General features: G+C 35.8%; 1 protein-coding gene across 3 annotated transcripts in view; it reads left to right on the forward strand.

Moving 5' to 3' along the window:
• Nucleotides 1–20,563, forward strand: part of Cwc27 (CWC27 spliceosome associated cyclophilin) — a 233,907-nt gene that overhangs the window by 202,344 nt on the left and 11,000 nt on the right. The window contains exon 14 of one of the 3 annotated variants that reach the window (XM_063258241.1): nt 20,005–20,376. The exons of the other annotated variants lie outside the window; for them this stretch is intronic. Coding sequence (XP_063114311.1) covers nt 20,005–20,092 — 88 coding nt within the window. The 3' untranslated portion in view covers nt 20,093–20,376. Of the gene's footprint in view, nt 1–20,004; nt 20,377–20,563 lie in introns of those variants that run through there. 3 annotated transcript variants of the gene reach the window in all.

Here is a 20,563-nt window from a genome sequence, read left to right on the forward strand (position 1 = left end):
GTATTTTATCAAAAGGAGAATGTTATTTTGCTATAAAAGCATGTTACTGAAAAAACTGTTAAAGAAGCTGATCTTTTATTCACTAGTTGTAAAGTACTCCCCCTTACACTTCTTGCCAAGACTAGGAAATCTCTTAACATTAGAATTTTAACTAAGTGATTGACTGCAAACCAAATGCTCATTCATCAGATTTGGGGGAGTAATCTTTTTTTTTTTTTTTTTTTTTTTTTTTATTTAAGAGGAAAAAGAGAAAAACACAAAACAAACTAAAGCGGTGTAAGGGTACACGTAATACAGAACTACAAAAAAACAAAACAAAACAAAAAAAACAAAACAAACAAACAAAAAAAAACATAACAGTAAGAAATCACCTGTTAGTATATTACATATTATCATCTTGAAAATAGTTCCTCAAATCACAGTATCAAAGAATACAAGGTGGACATTCAAACAGGTAGACTGCAAACAGCTGTGTTCAATGATCCAAAAACATTGATACAGTCAGCTATTTAACACCCCTAAACACACTTGCTGTTATATCCGTTAGAGCTCTTTTTCTTTTTTTTTTTTTTTCCCCTCTCTTTTTTACAACAAAATTCACGCACTTTGGATTTCATTACTCCTTAGTGCTTATTACTTTGGGGGGGGGGGAGAATACAGTCAAATATGGCAAAACAAAGCTGTCAGTCAATACCAAGGATAGACATAGCACATGATGTAGAACAGAGTACAAGTTTATCAACAATGGTTATCAACGTTGTCCCTTGATTCCTTAAAAAGAATTGTCTATGTCATTAGATATTATAAAGTTGGACAAAACAGTAGAAAACAAGACCAATAAAACTTAGGCATTGTAAACATTACAGGACTTCCAAAGAAGACAATAGTCAAACCAGAATGGGTATCTTAGTGAATCTTATTGTCTTCAAAGTAGTTGCCTATGTCTTCAAACTTGATACTACCATATAGAATGGAACAGAGTCTAATCAGTCAAAACAAGATCGTGGGAGTACTACAGGACTTCAAAACAAGTTAATAGGAAATCAAAAAGAGTTACTATTTATATATCCTAATTTTTTGAATTTTTTCTTTAATTAAGACAAACATAAGAAATGACTAAATAATTTTTTTAAAACAATAAGGGGGAGATTGAGATAAAGCAGGACATAACAATATAACAATAGAGGTCACAGCATGACTGTTTCAACAACCTAGTACTTCACCACCATATAACCTGACTTAATAGTAGTTACCATAGTGTCTTTTTCCTTGATATATTTGGATAAAACTTCATATACTCTAGCTTCAAATATTTTCATATCAAGAAGCCCAGAATAAAGCCTTTCTAATTAATGAGTGAAAACTTTATAAGGCTCCAAGGCCACCTAATGGGGAATCATGATTACCACATATTTTTATATATTTGAATCATTACTTACATTAGGGAAACTATTCGGTATTCACATATGCGAGATTGATTTATTTCACTTATGAGTATGGTCTCAAGCTGCGCCCATTTATTGATAAATATCTCAATGTGATCCTTCTTTATAGCTGAATAATACTCCATTGTATAGAAATACCACAACTTTTTTATCCATTCCTCAGTTGATGGATACTTGGGTTGTTTCCAAGATCTGGCGATTACAAATTGTGCTGCTATAAACATAGGTGCACATATATCACTGTGGTATGATGCTTTCAGTTCTTCTGGGAATATGCCTAGAAGTGGAATAGCTGGAATAAATGGGATTTCCAGTCCCAACTTTTTGAGAAATCTCCAGACAGATCTCCACAAAGGCTGTACCAGTCTACACTCCCACCAGCAGTGCAGGAGAGTTCCTTTTTCCCCACAGCCTCTCCAGCATTTGTTGTCGGTTTTCTTGATCCTGGCCATTCTTTCAGGAGTGAGATGGTATATCAGTGTGGTTTTAATTTGCATTTCTCTAATGATCAATGATGATGAGCATTTTTTTCATGTATTTATTTGCCATTTGCATTTCTTCATCTGAGAATTGCGTATTCATCTCAGATGCCCATTTTTGGATTGGATCTTTGAATTTCGGAGGTCTGAGTTTCTTTAATTCTTTATATGTTTTAGACAAGAGGCCCTTGTCTGAGAGAGAGTTCACTAAAATCTTTTCCCAGTTTGTGGGTTTTCTTTTCACTATGCTGGAGATTTCTTTTGACATGCAGAAACTTTTTAATAAGAAGTGGTCCCAGTTATTGACTCTGGGAAGTATTTCCCGTGCGGTTTGAGTCCTGTTCATGAATTCTTTACCTACTCCTATGTCTCCAAGGTTTCTACCTAATTTGTCTTCCAATAGATTTAGTGTTTCTGTTTTAATATTCAGATCTTTGACCCATTTAGATTTTAATTTAGTACATGGTGATAGACATGGGTCTAGCTTTAGTTTTCGGCAAATGGAGAGCCAGTTTTTCCAGCACCATTTATTAAAGAGACTGTCGTTCTTCCAGTGAACCTGCTTGGCTCCTTTATCAAAGATAAGGTGGTTGAGTGTGTTCGTAGTTGTGGTTGTATCTTCTAATCTATTCCACTGATCTTCGGCTCTGTTTTGATTCCAATACCATGTTGATTTTACTACTGTTGCTTTGTAGTATAACTTCAAGTCAGGGATTGTGATGCCTCCTGCTTTGTCTTTGCTGCTTAGAATTGCCTTTGCAATTCTAGGTCTCTTCTGGTTCCAGATGAAATTTAGGAGTGATTTCTCTAGATCTATAAGGTATGTTGATGGAATTTCTATTGGGATTGCATTGAATCTGTATAACAGTTTTGGGAGAATGGCCATTTTCACAATGTTTGTTCTTCCTATCCATGAGCAAGGGATGTCTTTCCATTTTCTGAGATCATCTTCAATTTCCTTTTTCAGTGTATTATAATTTTCACTGTATAAGTCTTTCACTTCTTTCGTAAGAGTAATTCCTAAATATTTCATTTTTTTGCTTGCTAATGTGAATAGTCCAGTTTCTCTTATTTCCCTCTCTGTAATTTTGTTGTTCGTGTATAGGAATGCTATTGATTTCTGAGTATTGATTTTGTATCCAGCCACATTACTGAATTTATTTATTGTATCTAAGAGTATTTCAATGGAGTTTAGGGGGTCTTCTATGTAGAGTATCATGTCATCTGCAAACAATGATAATTTAACTTCTTCTTTTCCTATCTTTACCCCTTTTATTTCTCTTTCTTGCCTAATTGCTCTGGCTAGTACTCCCAGTACTATATTAAATAGGAGTGGTGATAAAGGACATCCTTGTCTTGTGCCCGATTTTAAAGTAAAGGCTTTCAATTTTTGGCCATTTAGTATGATGCTGGCTGTTGGTTTGTCATAAATGGCCTTTATTATATTGAGGTAAAGACCATTTATTCCAATTTTCTGTAAAGTTCTTATCATGAATAAGTGTTGGACCTTATCGAAGGCTTTTTCTGCATCTATAGAGATGATCATGTGATTCTTGTTTTTGGCTTTATTGATATGGTGGATTACATTTATTGATTTGATATGTTGAACCATCCTTGCATTCCTGGGATGAATCCCACCTGGTCATGGTGTATAATCTTCTTGATGATTTGCTGGATCCTATTTGCCAATATTTTATTGAGGATTTTTGCATCTGTGTTCATTAGGGAGATCGGTCTATAGTTCTCTTTTATAGTTGGGTCTTTCTCAGGTTTTGGTACTAGAGTAATATTTGCTTCCAGGAATGACTTAGGAAGGATTGCTTCCCTTTCAATTTCATTGAATAGTTTGAGGAGTGTCGGCATTAGGTCTTCTTTATATTTCTTGTAGAATTCTGCAGTGAATCCATCTGGGCCTGGGCTCTTCTTGGTGGGTAAGGACTTAATTACATTTTCAAGTTCATTAGCAGAGATTGGGTTATTCAACAGTTTTATATCCTCTTGATCTAGCTTTGGTACTTCATATGCTTCTAAGAATCTGTCTATTTCTTCTGTGTTATCAAACTTTTGAGAGTAGAGGTTTTCGAAATAGGTGTTGATGATCCTCTGTATTTCTATTGGGTCTGTAGTGATTTCTCCTTTTTCATTTCTTATTGCATGAATTTGAACTTTTTCTTCCCTTTTTTTAATAAGGTTGGCTAGGGGCTTATCGATTTTATTTATTCTTTCAAAGAACCAACTCTTTGATTCGTTGATTCTTTGGATTGTTTTCTTAGTCTCTATTGCATTGATTTCTGCTCTGATTTTTATAATTTCTTCTCTTCTTTTGGCTTTGGGCTTGACTTGCTCTTCTTTTTCTAGCTTTTTGAGGTGTAGCATCAAGTTATTTATTTGTATTCGTTCTGTTTTCCTGATGTGGGAACTCAGTGCAATAAATTTTCCTCTCAGAACGGCTTTCATTGTATCCCACAGATTCCGGTAAGTTGTATCTGCATTTTCATTTTCTTTTAGGTATTGTTTAATTTCTTCTTTAATTTCTTCTGTGACCCACTGATTACTCAAGAGTGTGTTATTTAGTTTCCATGTGTTTGTGGAATTTTTGCAGTATCTTTTGTCATTAATTTCTAATTTCAGAGCGCTATGATCCGATAATATGCAAGGGATGATTTCAACTTTTTTGCATTTGCTTAAATATGTTCTGTGAGCTAATATATGGTCTATTTTAGAAAATGATCCATGTACTGCTGAGAAGAATGTGTATTCTGATGTTGTTGGGTGGAACATTCTGTATATGTCTATCAAACCCATTTGTTCACAGGTGTGATTCAGTTCTGTTATTTCTTTGCTCATTTTCTGTCTGGTTGATCTGTCCCTTGGTGTCAGTGGTGTATTAAGGTCTCCTGTTACAATTGTGTTACTGATAATTTGAGTTTTCATTTCTGTTAATAATTGTTTTATATAACTGGGTGCTCTGGAGTTTGGTGCATATATATTTAAGATAGTTATCTCTTCCTCTTGGAGTTTTCCCCTTACGAGTATGTAGTGACCTTCTTTGTCCTTTATGGTCATTGTTGGTTTAAAGTTCATGTTGTCTGCAAACAGAATGGCTACCCCTGCCTTTTTTTGGATTCCTGCTGCATGGAGAATTGTTTTCCATCCTTTGACTTTCAGTCTGTGAGTATCCTTCTGGGTTAGATGGGTTTCCTGTAAACAGCATATGGTTGGATTTTGTTTCTTGATCCATTCTGCTAGTCTGTTTCTTTTGATTGGTGCATTGAGACCATTTACATTAATGGTTATTACTGTTAAATGCTGGTTAATTGTAGGAATGTTATCTCTCTGCTGTTGCATCTTTATCTTTCTGTTCTGTTTAATTATTTGCTTTGCTTAGTGGTTTTTTCCTTTGTGTATCTAAACTGTCTTTCAATATTTTTTGCAGGGTTGGTTTGGTGTTCATGAAGTTCTTCAGCTGTTCTTTGTCATGGAAGTATCGTATTGCACCATCTATTTTGAATGATAGTTTTGCAGGATATATCAGTCTCGGTTGGAAATCATTTTGCTTTAGGATCTGGAATACTTCACTCCATGCTCTTCTTGACTTTATCGTTTGTGCTGAGAAGTCTGCTGTGATTCTGATAGGTTTTCCTTTATAAGTGATCTGTCTTTTCTCTCTGACAGCTTTTAATAATCTATTCTTGTGTTGGATTTCTGGGATGGTGATTATTATATGTCTGGGTGTAGTTTTATTTTGGTTATGACTGTTTGGAGTTCTATATGCTTCACTGATCCTGATGTCAGTTTCTGATCTCATGCTTGGGAAATTTTCAGCTATTACTTCTCTAAATATCCTCCTGACATCCTTCATGTTGTCTCCCTCTCTTTCATTAATGCCTATCATTCTTATGTTATTCTTCTTTGCATCATCTTGCAGTTGTTGAATTGTTGTTTCCTGATTCCTTGTTATTTTCAAAAGAACTTTCCTTTCCTGTTCACTAGCTGCAATCCTGTCTTCAAGGTCTGAAATTCTATCTTCACTTTCATTAAGGCGGTTTTTACAACTTTCAGTGGAGTTTTTTATTTCCTGTATATCTCTGTGCATCTGCATTATGTATTCTGTTTGTTTCTTATATTGCTCGTCTAGGGATTCTATCTTTTTGTTTAGTTCCTCCAATTTTTTATCTGTGTTTTCTTTAGATATATTTAGAATCTCTTTCATTTCTTTTATCATTTCTTCTTTTATCTGGGAGATTATTTCGAGTTTGAATTTCTTTAAAGCTTCCTGGAGTTGCTTGTCAATTTCAGTGGCTATTGTGTCCGATATATGAGGTGGATGGGATATATTTTCTTCTATATACATCGCTCCTAGGGTTTCTTGAGATGGGCTGGAGGTTTGAGGTTGTAATTTGGTCTTTCGTTTTGTCATTTTCCTATATTTCTGTGTTTCAAGTGTTATTTGAAAGCTTCCTCAGGATCTGTTGAAAATCCCCTTCTATGTTTGGAGCCTCTGAGACTCTGGCACCGCGCTACCCCAAGCCATTGGGCCTACAGAACCAGTGGCCCTCCTTTGCCTGCTCAGAACTCTGCAGTTCCAGACAAGCTGGGCCTCAGGGACACTGTGCGCTCACCTGCCCCTTGGAAGCTCCACAGTTCTTCAATCGCAGCCGGGTTAGGGTACTCACCACAGGCCGCAGTGGTTCAGGAACCTGTGGGCCCTCCCTGGTTGCAGAGATATCCAGAGTCCTCCAGACACGCAGAGAGGCCGGTGAGGGCACCCCAGATCTGCCCAGCTCCTCCTCTGCAGACCTATGGCCAGGCGCGGCAGCTAAACAGGCTGGGCTAGGCTGGTAGTGTGGTCCAGCCCACCTATCAGGAGCTCAGCAGGTCTCCAAGTGAAGCCGGAATGGGGAGGCTGATATGGAAGCCTCAAACCCACCTCTCTCCTTCACTGCACCTGGAAGCCTGGGGAAACTCCAGCAATCTGGGCGGAGATATCCAGAGTCCTCCAGACATGCAGAGAGGCCGGTGAGGGCACCCCAGATCTGCCCAGCTCCTCCTCTGCAGACCTATGGCCAGGCGCAGCAGCTAAACAGGCTGGGCTAGGCTGATAGTGTGGGCCCGCCCATCCGTCTGCAGCTCAGCAGGTCTCCAAGTGGAGCCAGAATGGGGAGGCTGATATGGAAGCCTCAAACCCACCTCTCTCCTTCACTGCACCTGGAAGCCTGGGGGAACTCCAGCAGTCTGGGCGGAGATATCCAGAGTCCTCCAGACACACAGAGAGGCCGGTGAGGGCACCCCAGATCTGCCCAGCTCCTCCTCTGCAGATCTATGGCCAGGCGCGGCAGCTAAACCTTTTTTTTTTTTTTTAATCGGTACCAGGGATCGAACTCACGACTGCCTGCTTCCAAGGCAGGCACTTCGGCCGCTGAGCTAAATCCCCAGCCCGGGAGTAATCTTTTCAGTGGTCACTATAAATTTGCTTTACATGGGCTTTATTGGGTCTTTAGAGTTGCTGTTTGTTGAGTTGCCATCCTTAATTCAGAAGTTCTTCCAATCTATAGATAAATTGTGATGTTTTCTTGCATTCTACTAAGGAAACTTTTGTACTCATTAAACTTCTGCTGTCATTGCAGCCCTTATTCTTGTTACCAATTCAGAACTCTAAAAAACATGTTTTTATCCCTTAAAATGTCCTTTAAAACTTATAGGGCCTATAGCAAGAATTATAAATCTCCAAACTTTGTATGAATTCTTATGATCTAGTTAAACTACAGCCTTTCAGTGGCATTAAAGCACATACATCAGATTAATTCAGCTTGCATATTTAGAAAACTATCCTTGTTTCATGAATGTTTTAATGTAAATAAGGCACAAGGTATGTGAAATAAACTTCGGCTTGTCACTCATCCATACCGATTTATAATCTAATATCCCAAATGAAATAAGATGTCATTTTTGAAGAAAGTTTCTGTTGAGAACAGTTGTTGTAAATAATGATGAAGTACTTTCACTGTCATTGGCAAGGAAACTTGTACTCTTCACATAGGATTCTTAACTTATCTGGTGTGCTTTAACCCTTCCAAAGCAACTTGAAACTGCTGTCCTCCTGTTACTTGAGAGGAAACTACATTGATATCATGGGTAGTGGCATGCCAAAGGCAGAAACCAATGAACTTTGTAGAAAATGCTGAGTTTACAATGTCTCATCAGTCTTTATTTAATTCCTTAATTGACCAAAGAGAGGTTTCTGAGCTATGTCACTGTTGATTTAACTCATTTGATTCTTGTTAGTTTGCTATATTAAAATAAATAGCAACCAAGGAAAGGTGAACAATGAGCAAATTTGTTCTGCCCCACATAGCATCACATTTTCATAGGCTTTTTTTTTTTTGTCTTTTTCTTTTTTATGGGTAGTGGGATCGAATTCATGACTGTCTGCTTGCAAGGCAGGCGCTTATGCCGCTGAGCTAAATCCCCAGCCTATAGGCTTTTTGTTCTGGCACTTCTAAAGAGTTAGTTCAATATGAAATTTCTTCATTTCTTTTGAAACCAGTAATTTACCAGGTGTGGTGGCATATGCTTGTAATCCCAGCCCTCAGGAGTCTGAGGCAGGAGAATCACTGTTAGTCCAAGACCAGCCTGGACCACATAATGAGTTCAAGACCAGTCTGGGGGTTGGGGATTTAGCTCAACGGCATAAGCACCTGCCTTGCAAGCAGGTGGTCATGAGTTCGATCTCCAGTACAGGTTTTAAAAAAAAAAAAAAAGACCAGTCTGAACCACATAGCAAGACTTTGTCTCAATAAATAAATAAAGCCAATAATTAAGTGTATTTTGAGTCAGTTATCAGTTCTAGTTAATAAGATCATACAAAAGTGCTCCATCAGATAATTGATACTGTTCCCATTCTGTAAAAAAGCAGCTGAGATTCAAAGAAACTGGCTTATGTATAAGAGATTATGGTAATAAATGGTGGTACTGTCACACCTGAGAAGCTATGGTGCTTCCAAAACACCAGCTTCTACCAGTGATGATTCCAACATGAATTACTAATACCTAGTGCAAGGAGGAAAAGCTCAACTTCATCTTTGATTCTAAACTGTAGAACATGGTTATAGTATGTATCACCCATTCTTAGCATGTATCACTCATTCTCATCTTTGAAATACTTTGTACATTCTTTTAAAGAAATGTACTATCTTAAAACAGTAACTCTTTTTTCCCACTGAGAGTTCTGAGATCAAAGCCTACTCTGTCATCCCACATATTGAATTATGACATATGTATACAATGGGCCATCTGGTCAGACTACCTGGGTTCAAATCCCTGCCTTGCCAGTGACTACTAAATAACCCAAGTAAGCATCCTAACTTCTAAGGCTTAATTTCTTCATCTATAAAGTAGAAATAATAATACCACTTCAGAGTTATTAGAACTGATGAGGTAATTCATGGAAATCACCTATACAGAGCCTAGCTCATACAAAAAGCCCTGGAGATGTCAGGTATGACATAAGTAAGAGAATACATGGAACCTGAGGTAGTATTGATAAGATTTGACATATTACTCAAGCAGCACAAACTAAACATTGTAAATTAAATTGGCAAACATTAGTTATATAGTCCTCTTCATCTAATAACCTCAAAGAGAAATGATATATAAAGAAAAGCTTACTTTTCATAATATATGAAGTTATTTTGCTTCAGCTGTGTTATCTGAACCAGAGAATGTAGATATATTCACTAAAGTTGCCAGTAGTGCATGATGTTGCTATTTATAGTATGTTGATAAATGGAGAAACGAATAGCCTTGTTTTTAAAAAAAATGTTTTCAAGCTGAATCCAAATTATAAAATGCTGAGGTTGGCAGAGCCTAATAGAGGAGAGAAGAGAGCAGATGAGATTACCTTTTCTTTGTTGGGTATATATAGCTATGGATGGTGGATTCTTCAAAATTCTTTTTTTTTTTTTTTTTGTTTTCCAAACTGACAGGAGAATCTTGGAACAGAAAAAAAAGTGGTGCATGAATAAGTCATTTACTGTATTTCTATTTTTATGAAAAAAAGTTTTTATCCTCTTGAGATTAGCATAATGTTATTTAAAAAATAAAAGTCGTTTTACTGTGGTTGTTATGGCTAGTAACACAGCCAGTACAAGATAGAAGTTAAAGATAATTTTAAATAATGTGTCAGTTTCTTATATAATTATTAAATGAAGTTAATACTAATTGTATCAATTTTTTTCAAACAATTTGTATGAGTAATGTATGTTCAGTATATATAATGTTAAAAAAAGAAAGGAAAACTCTAGTAATTTTTTATCTTACAAGTAGTCATCACTAATGTTTTTATCTATCCTCTCAGAGATGTACACATAGATGATTTTCCCCAAAATGTAATCATGCCATACCACTTTTCTTCCTTCATTTTTAGTATATAATTGACATTTTCACATCATTAAACATTCATTTTATAGCATCTCATGTGATGGCTATATAATCATGAAGATCTAACATCTAATATTTACTTTTTGAGAAAAAGTCACCTCATTTTTAACTATGAGCCTTTCATCAGTAAATAAAATAGTAGTTAAGTAGTTTATGAATCTAAAAGTAAGTGAAACTGCTAAGTCTAGTTAGCTTTTTTTAGGAAAAAAATTTAATTGATGTATAATTTACAAATGAGAAAAAGTAGAGTTGTTATCTCTTCACTTTGATGAATTCAGATAATTGTATACACCCACAAAACCCACCAAAACAAGATACGTATTCATATTACCCTAGAAAGTTCTTTTTTTTTTTTAATTTTATTTAAGGAGGAAAAAAAAAACAGAAAAAGGGTACAAGTTATACAGAATTTCAGAAAAAATAAACAGTAGGAAATCACTAGTTAATTACATATTGTCATCTTAGAAATAGTTGTTGAAGATACAAAATTAAAGCATACAGAGGGGACCTTCAAACAGTGAGACTGCTAACAGTTTTGTTCAATGATCCAACAAAACTCAGCAATATGGTTATCCATCCTACACACCCAAACATACATGCAGTTATATCCCCCAGAGAACTCTCCCCTCCCTTCTTCTGTACAATGACAATTACACATCTTGGGTTTCACTGCTCCCACGGTTCTTATTACTTTTTTTTTTTTTTTGAAGAAAGTAAAACCAAATGTGACATACCAAGACAGAGTCAGTCAAATCAAAAGGATGGACATAATACATAATGTAAAAACAAAATACAAGGTGATCAACAATGGTTACCATAATGCCTCATTATCTTAAAAAGAATTGCCTATATCATCAGTTATAATAAAATTGAACAAAACAGTAAAGAATAAGACCAATAAAACCAAAACATTGGAGATATTAGAGGACTTCAAAAGAAGATAATAGTCAACCAGAATGGGCGTCACAATGAATCTTATTGTCTTCATAGTTGTTGCCTATACTATACCTTGAAAACTTGGTACTATCAAGCATAACAGACTAGAGGAAAATCATCTCAGATGGTGAGAGCAATACAGAGTTTCAAATCAAGTTAATAGGAAATCAAAGTGGGTTACTATAATATATCCTGCTATTTTTTATTTATTTTTCCCTTAATTAAAAGGATAAAAATGAAAAAGTAGATAATAAAAAGGAGATTGAGATAAAAAAAAAAAAAAGAGGCCATAACAACAAAACAGCGCAGGTCAAAACATAACCATTTAAGCAAAATAGTGTTTCACCACAAGATAATCTTGACATAATAGTAGTTACCATAGTGTCTCTTCCGTTAAAATCTTTGGGTATAACTTCATATACTGTAGCATCAAACATATCAAGACAAGGTAAAATCATTCAAGAAAATGACAGTATTACAGGGTGTTTAGAATCAACTAACAGAAAATAAACAATGGTTTCTGTATAATCTCCCTGTCTACAAAAGTTTTTGTTTATATTATCACATATAAAATCCAACAAGATACAACACATTAAAACCGATGGAGACAGAAGAACAAAAGCTTGATGCGACTTCAAAACAAGAGGATATTAAATCAGCACTACCTATTATGATGTCTTGTTTTCTCCAAAATGGCTGTTCCTACCATCCAACCTTCTCTGCCTCATTTCTGTTGAGCTCTTTTTCTGTCATTAATTGCCAGTTTGTCCTCTTCCTTTCACTTTCTGCTCCATTCATTGTGGCCGCTCTGCCACTGTTTCTGGAATCTTGGTATTTTTCATTTTTAGAATATCCTGCAGTAATCTCTGTAGAGTTGAATTGGTGGTTGCAAATTCCCCTAGTTCCTCTTTATCCTGGAAGCACCTTGTTTTTCCATTGATTTCTAGGGACAGTTGTGCAGGATATATTAATCTTGGCTGGAGGTTATTATCTTTCAAAGCTTGAATTATTTCCCCCCACGCTCTTCGTGATTTGATGGTTTGTGCCGAGAAGTCTGCTGTAACTCTGATGGGTGTTCCCTTGTAAATGATCTGTTTCTTGTCTCTGATGGCTTTTAATACTCTGTTCTTATATTGGATTTCTGGAATTTTGATTATTATGTGCCTGGGTGTAGCTCTGTTTGGGTTGTAGGTGGCTGGGGTCCTGTATGCCTCATACATCTGAGTATCTTTACCTTTTGCTAAATTAGGAAAATTCTCCTGGATTATTTCTGTGAATAGCTTTTGTAGTTCATTTGTTTGAGTCCCTACTTCTTCTTTTATGTTCTTAATTCTTAAATTATAGATCCTCTTATCATCTTCTAGTCTTTGTATTATTGCTGTTTGTTTTCTTGTTATTTTTAAGAAATTTTTCATTTCATGCTCTCACCTTACAAATCTGTCCTCCAGTTCTGATAATCTATGCTTAGTTTCTTTCAAGCTGTTATGCCAGCTTTCAGTAGAGTTTTTAGTTTCCTGATAATCTCTTTGAACTTGCTTCACGTATTCTATGTTTTCTCTATTTTCTCCATCAAACAATTCTCCCCTTTTTTTCTGTTCTTCCATTCGACCATCTGTTTTTTCTTGTGCAGTGCTTAGCATTTCTCCAACTATTCTACTTATTTCTTGCTTTATTTCATTAAATACTTCATTTTTGAACTCATCTATGAGGCTCCAGACATACCACTTTATGTCTTTAGGTGCCGTGTCTGATGTTGCATGTTTTCTGTCTTCATTCTCTTTTGCATTTACCTTTCCTGGATCAGTGTTCTCAGGATTGGGGACTGAGGACCCTTTCTTGTTGCTCCCTTTTCCCATACTTTTTGTTCCTTCCATACAAGTGTCTATAGGAGGCCCAGTTTTTTTTTTTTTCTTCTTTGTCTGTTACAGTTTGTTTGAATCCATTGGCTAGGTATTCCCGCCCACTGCAGTGTACTAGGGAGACACAGACCTGGGCAGCCTCTGTTGGGCCCGCCCCTCCAGGTCAACCTACTGAATGCTTCACTGCTAGGGTGCACTGCCAGGTGCAGGGACCTGATTTGGGCTAGCCTACTGGATCTTAGTCCGTGGCATCACCAGGCTAAGCGCTCCCCACCACTCCTGCTTGAAAGGGGAATATGCGACTAAAGTCACTGCAGGGCCCTGTTCTTGCTAGTCTGCTCGTTCCCAGAATGTCCTCTGTTGGAGCCTCCTAGTCTATGAAAGGGTCCCCATTTCTCTCACTCACCGCAGGTCAGGTCGATGCAGGGCTCCCTGCCAGTCCCGCTCTCAACGCCATTTGGTTCACCGATTCCAGCTCTCAGAGCTTTCACATGTCCCTCTCCCTGCCGTGTGGAATGGGACGCAGTATCGGCAGCAGGAAATTCAAATCGCGGCTTCCAATGGCACGGGATCCAGCTTCCGCACTGAGATTTTATCTGTTCCTGTTATAGCATCAGGATTGCATTTCCAGTTGGTTTCTCTCAGCTTAGTTCGTTCCTGGGTCGGCAGGGTACATCTCCCCTCACGTAGGACTCCTCACACGGCACTGCTCTTGGATTCTAACCTGGTAATCTCAGAGAGCCTCCATGGCTGCTGTTATTTGTCCGCCATGTTCTCCCGGAAGTCTGAGGGTTTTTTTGGAGGTTTCAGTCCACACTCAGTTGGCTCCAAGACAGGGGGGCATGGCTGGACCGCAGTTCATGGCAGCCACCTACAGCAAGCTTGAACCAGCAAAGAGCTACCCCAGAAAGTTCTTTCAGTCCCCTTTCCCTGTAATACCCTCCCAAATACTTTTTTTTTTAATTTATTTATTTTTACTTTTTGATTTCTATCAACTCCAATATGCCTTTCATAGCATTCACTAGATTGCATTCCAGGGAGTTGAATCATTTCTACCTATACAAATGATATTTCTCCTTACCCTACATAATTTACATAGTATGTAAATTTGTATGTGTTGTATCAGGATTACAGATACAGATTTATTAATTTTTGCCTACCTATAATTTTTGTTAGTTTGTATTTCTTTTTTTACTATTATAGAGTTGAACTTTTTCAATAGGTTAACTGACCATTTATATAGTCATCATTGTGGTAGTGGTTGTTAATTGTATAATCTCTTATGCTTATTTATTTTTTGTCAGTTTACAAAAACTCAAATATTTTGTTGAAAATCTTTTTACCAGTTAGTCACTTTCTTATAATTTGCTTAAGGAAATTTATGTTTTGTTGTGAGCATACTTTGAAATATTTGTATTGCCAAATCTTCCGATCTTTTCCTGAATGTTTGCATTTTTAAGGCCTTCATATTAATCTCAAGATTATATTAATATAGTTACATCTTTCTCTAGTATTTTTATGGTTTTACTTTTATTCTTAATTCAAAGCCAAAAAAAAAAAAAAACACCTGGAATTAAATACATGGATAATGTGCTACATTTTTTACTTGCTTTTAGTTATTCACACCTGGAAAAAACTTAGACAATAGACCATGGAATCAATAAAAAGGCCCCATTATTTAACAGGTGGCTGCTACCTGAATTATAGCCGTCATGCCAAGAAGGAAATAATTAGTCTTTAGACAGACCTTCAAGTAGTGGAAAAGATCACATATGGAAAATAAGTAAGTAGCATGAGGAATAAAAAGAATTAAATCTAACATGTTTGAGTGCTTTTTTTTTTTTTTTTGGTGTAGGTATAGAAATGTTTTTATGAGAAGTTTAATGAGAAGTTTTTCCATTTCCCTGGTACACTGACCAAAATGACAAAGGATTAACAAAGTCTCAGAGTTGATATCATCTCAGTTCTTTATTTTATACAATGTGAATCCCCAGAACACATCCAAGATGGCCAGATATGAATGCAAACCAGAGTCCTCTTTATTATTAATCTTTCAACTACCTGCCATTTTTAATTATTGATACCCTTTCTCTGTTAATGAGGATTATTATGTTAAATATCACTTATTTTTTATAGTCATTTAATCACATTAACTAAACTGGTACACTTGAGTCTCTTTTTAATAGAAATAAAAGTTAAATAAAGTGGGGCTGGGGATTTAGCTCAGCAGCATAAGCATCTGCCTTGCAAGCAGGCAGTCATGAGTTTGATCCCCGGTACTGATTAAAAAAAAAAAAAAAGTTAAATAAAGTAAGAACCTAATTACTCCTGAATATTTACAAAATACCCATTTCCTTTAACCTACAAGCTGGATGCTGTTACAGTGTTCGTATGAAATGCAAGGAACCTGATTGAGATCTCAGAGCTAGGAAGTGGTAGAGCTCAGAAATAGCCAGTTGTGGGTGGCTCAGTCATTTGATTCTATTTGTTTCCAAAGACATACTTTCTTGTTTGTGATTTTGTACTCCTTGTATGTAATATTTCACTATTTTTTAAAAATCTTCACTAGTTTAGACAGTGAAATACCATTAGTGCTTTATGGCATTCTACATAGAATGTATTCTGATGCTCTCATCCAACAAACAGTGTCTCCAAGCTAGCCTGCATATTTTTCATATTTTCTAATACAGCACTGTTGTTGTGGTTGTTTTAAACTGTAATAAGCCCACACAAGTTATGTCAGGATGTTAATAACCTTTATTCAAAAATTGCCTATCCCAAATCTCGAAAGATGTTAAATTTCGTATTCCTAATATATTCCATGTATTATTAGAAAAATTAAATTCAGAAAGATATTTAAAAGTTCATTTAACTTGAACAAGAAGTTTCTGCCACATTTGCCCATAACTTTTCATTGATATATAAATAGTAGAGTGGTTATACACATTGAAATTTAAAATAAGACCTGAATTTGAATCCCAATTGGAAACTTTACTTAGCAGTTCTACCTTGAGAAAATTACTTAGTCTTTCTAAACATGTTCCTCAAAGTACAAACTGAGAAAAATAATAGCATTTCTTTCTTTTTTTTAATAATAGCATTTCTTTTGCTGAGTTAGTTTGTAGATTAAATGAGATGCTTTTTAAAAAGAGATTATCAACGGGTCTGGAACAATCAATGCTCAATAAATGTTCTTATTCCCTTTGCTGTCTTCATTGTTATTTTTAGACTTAAGCACTGTCAATAGATCTATCAAGATGGTTATTGGAATTTGTATACTGTTTAACTCTTTTATGACCTCTTCTAAGTTAACCCATAATTATTTATAGGGATAAGCTTTAGTTTTATATTCTTAATATTTTGAAATAAATCAGACTTGAGGTTTGTGTGTGTTTGTTTTTGGTAGGGTATATAATAATGCCTCATTAATGAAATACTAGCATTTTCCTGAGGCTTATAGATATTGAAGAAGAAAGTATAGGGCTTGAGGAAGCATACATGAAGGAAAAGTCATTGTAAATATAACTTAAATGTAAAGCAGAAGGATATCATCACTTTTGAGAGCATAGAATTATAAGATCAATGTAATGTAAATATTTTTATTCCATTCCTCTGTTTTAGCCAAGTTCTAAGGTAAGTGAAAATGAAGCAAGAAAGAATATGATTATAGACCAGGTTCCCTGGTTAGTGTTCATTTTATACAGGACTATAAATAATACTGAAAAAGACCAATGTGGTTCTTTATAAATAGATCTTTGTCAGAGACGCTGACCCTGAAATGGTGATTACTTTAATGCTACACTTTCTGGCGAATCCCTGAAGTCACTTCTTTCTCTGTTATTTTTTCTTTTAGGTGAAGAAGGCTCTTCTGTATTAACTCCATGCTTTCCATAATTTGTACTGAAATAATTTTCTATCACATAAAAGAAGTTTGCTTTGTTCACAGATTTGATTTGAGAGAGACAGGGAGCTAGCATGTATCACAGCTGGTCCCCAGACTTTTTTGATTGGGAACTCCATCTTCCATACCTGTGCGCTCAGTCCACAGGCCGTAGATTACACGTTGTTGACTTGGCAGTTGCTTGAACCTTAGGGCAGGTGTAAGAATACTTATCTCAAGTTTATTCTGGAAAGCCTCTTAAATCTTTCCACCTGTATCCTTCTGAGTTTTAAAAATGCTAGAAAGGAAGAAAGCCAAGAAACTATACGGTAATTCCTCTATTACAGAAGATATTTTGAAAATTACATCTTTCACAATTTAGTCCAACAGTACTTACTGTTTACTAAAGATATTCTATAATATGAGGATTTTTTTTAACGAAAGGAAACAAACAAAAAACATGTACACACATTTTTTAGAATGAGCTTTTCAAAACCCCAAACTGAGAGGGCAATGTTAGCATTCCTTTAAAATTCAGAACAAAGGAAGATTTTTTACATTGCTAGTGGTGAACATTAAAAAGAAAATTCACTGGTTTTCATCTTTATTTTCTGTTTCCAAAAGTCTGTATCTGTTTTCCTCTTTACTTGCTTTTCCAGATGTTTTATTTTCCTATCCTTATTTGTGTTTGCTCAAGTGTTTCAAACTTTTTGATCTTATTGTTCTCTTAAAGTCAATTTTTAAATCTTGAGGTTTTGTTTTTGTTTTTCCTTTACCATTTCTGTCTGAATTTCTCTCTGCTTCATTTAAGTACTGTTTTTGTTACTCACTTCATCTTTTCATCTTTTTTTTTTTTTTGCCTCTCCTGCTTCTCAGTCATCTCTCTCCTATGCATGCTACCCTTTTCTGCTAGACACGAACAGTGCCAGTAATCTCATTTTCCTAAGACTTTTTTTAAAAAACATATTTGATTTCTGGACTCATTCATATTTTGTCTATCTGTCCCTATCTCTGCATATGAGTTACTGTGATCTCTACTACCTACTATATGTTGAAAATAGTTACATTCTTTTTTTCCTATGTGCTGGAATTCAAGCCCAAATATTTTACTTCATAAAGAAGCTTTAAGCATTTGAGAAAAGACAACACAGAATTCTGTGCAATTGGTGACAGAGAAAAGCCCTAAAATTAAAAATCCATAAGATTTTTTACCTAAAAGTTGCATGACAATGGTTAAAACACAAAATGAAAGCAATCAATTGATGTTTTATACATTCTAGAAATCATAAGAGAATATCAAAAATTAAAATAGCCACTTACATTTTTTTCTTTTTTGGGGGGGTGGTAACCAGAGATTGAACTCATGACCTCGCACTTGCAAGGCAGACGCTTATGCCACTGAGCTAAATCCCCAGCCCAGCCACTTATATTTTTTCGATAATAGCTAAAGTGAACTGAAAAATCATACAAATATGGCTATAATATTTGAAGTTAATGTCATTCTTTAATATGACTTTAATCTGTAATTATCTGTAAAATGGAATAGAGAAAACAAAGTTTCTTGCATATTTAAAAATCCAAAACTACCAAAAGTTCTGAGTTTGGTAGTGGTACCTTGGTACTCATTGTTAATTAATTCCAAATAGCACAAGAAGTACCAAAATATTATTATGGCTAAAATGGGCAAAGAGCCATAAGCTAATGACATCAACAAGATCTACTTTGCACATCAAGTACCAAATGATGAGTACCAGGGCAAAATTTTCACATCAAAGTGTATGAGGTACCAAATCTGGTGAGTCTCACAGCAGTCAAGTACCCAAGGTATTGTGGCCAGATACAATATAAATACACAAAATTCAGTAGTCACACTGAAATAATGACTTAAAATTGTAATTTGCTTTACAATCTAATTTGGCAATATAAACTATCTGGAAAATTATAAGAATCTTTACATAAATAATGAAAAAATACAAAGTATTATGGGAATAAGTATTCAATGTTTCTGAAATAGTCAATTTTTTATACTGATTTATGTGCACAGCCTTTTCGTTTTTGTTTGTTTGGTTGATTGGAGTGTTTCGTTTGTTTTTTTGTTTTGTTTTTTTAATTTATGGGTATGGTTTTTTGGTTTTGGTTTTGTTATTGTATTTGTTTTCATTTTTGTTGTGAGACAGGATCTCACTAAATTGCCCAGGCTTGGCTTAATCTTAGGATCTTCCTGCATTAGCTGAATAGTTAATTTTGGATAAAACCCAAAATTACCTCAGGATTACTCTAAGTCTAATATAATCCAAATAAAAATATAGTGGAAGAAGGGAATAATAGCCAAGAATTTTTCTAATAAACAGAATAAAGGAGGAGATAGCTCAGGGCATGGAGCAACTGTCTAGTATGTGTGAGAGCCAGGGTCCATTCCCCATCACTTCAAAGGAAGAAGAAAAGAGAAGAAGGATGTAAGCAAGCAAGAGAGAGAGAGAGAGAGGGAAAAGAAAGCATAACTCCTTAGGTGAAAGTTGCCCATAGTGACTTCCTTCCCAAGAGAACAAGGAAAGCAGAAGGAAAATAAGTGTACAATGGAGAAAACAGAAATACTGTCTCAGTGAGGTGATCAGTGGTAATAAACCATATTGATATTATGTACCTTTGATACAATAGGATGAAAATGACACTTTACATCTGTGGTCTCACAGTAACACTTAAGCCAAGTCTTCTGGTGAGAAGAAGAACAAATTGTACCTGGTGTGGTATCCTAATAAATATCTAACCAGCACTCCTCAAAATCACATAAGTGATTACAAAAACAAGAAGAAATTGTTACAACTAAAAATAGCCTAAGGAGACTGGATACTAAATGTAATACTATTACAAGCAGCTGAATTAGTTAGAAATATTGTAGGCAGTCAAACAGGGCTATGCCCTCCAGGGAACCAGCACAGAGGACCAAATGTCTTGTGATCTTACAGGAGACAGGCACTTCCTGCTGTGGGCCAGATCTCAAGACAAAGAATCAAGCAAATACACCCACATCCTAAGGATGGACAGTCTAAATAGTTCTCCTTCACCCTGAGGAAGTCAGGAGTCACCATCCCACCCCTCTTCAGGAAGTCGCTGCTGCCTGACCACTTACTATGTGACTTGCTTCCCCATTTGTTCCTGATTTAATCAATTTTACCTGAGCAATTAATCTTATTTCCACAGTTCTGTCCCACCTTATGCCCACCTTGTGAATTCCCACTTTTCCCCATCTTGGACCCATCTCATGATTTTACTCTATAAAAGACCCTAGAAAAGACAGCGTCCCTGACAACCCACTCAGGACCCCTTCTGTCTCTCTTAGCAGCTTTCTCTCAATAAATATATTCCATTCTTAATCTCCATTGTTCCTAAAATTCATTCTTTGACTTTAGAGAATATGAACTTGACCTGAAAATACAGTAGGTTGGAAGTTTCATTCCTCTATATCAATACAGTATTCCTGAATGAAATCCTGGAACAGGAAAAGATTATTAGGTAAAAGCTAAG

The sequence above is a fragment of the Cavia porcellus genome, unplaced genomic scaffold (genome assembly GCF_034190915.1).
Source record: "Cavia porcellus strain 051 isolate PalLab524CR breed Dunkin Hartley unplaced genomic scaffold, mCavPor4.1 scaffold_11, whole genome shotgun sequence".
Taxonomy (NCBI): domain Eukaryota; kingdom Metazoa; phylum Chordata; class Mammalia; order Rodentia; family Caviidae; genus Cavia; species Cavia porcellus.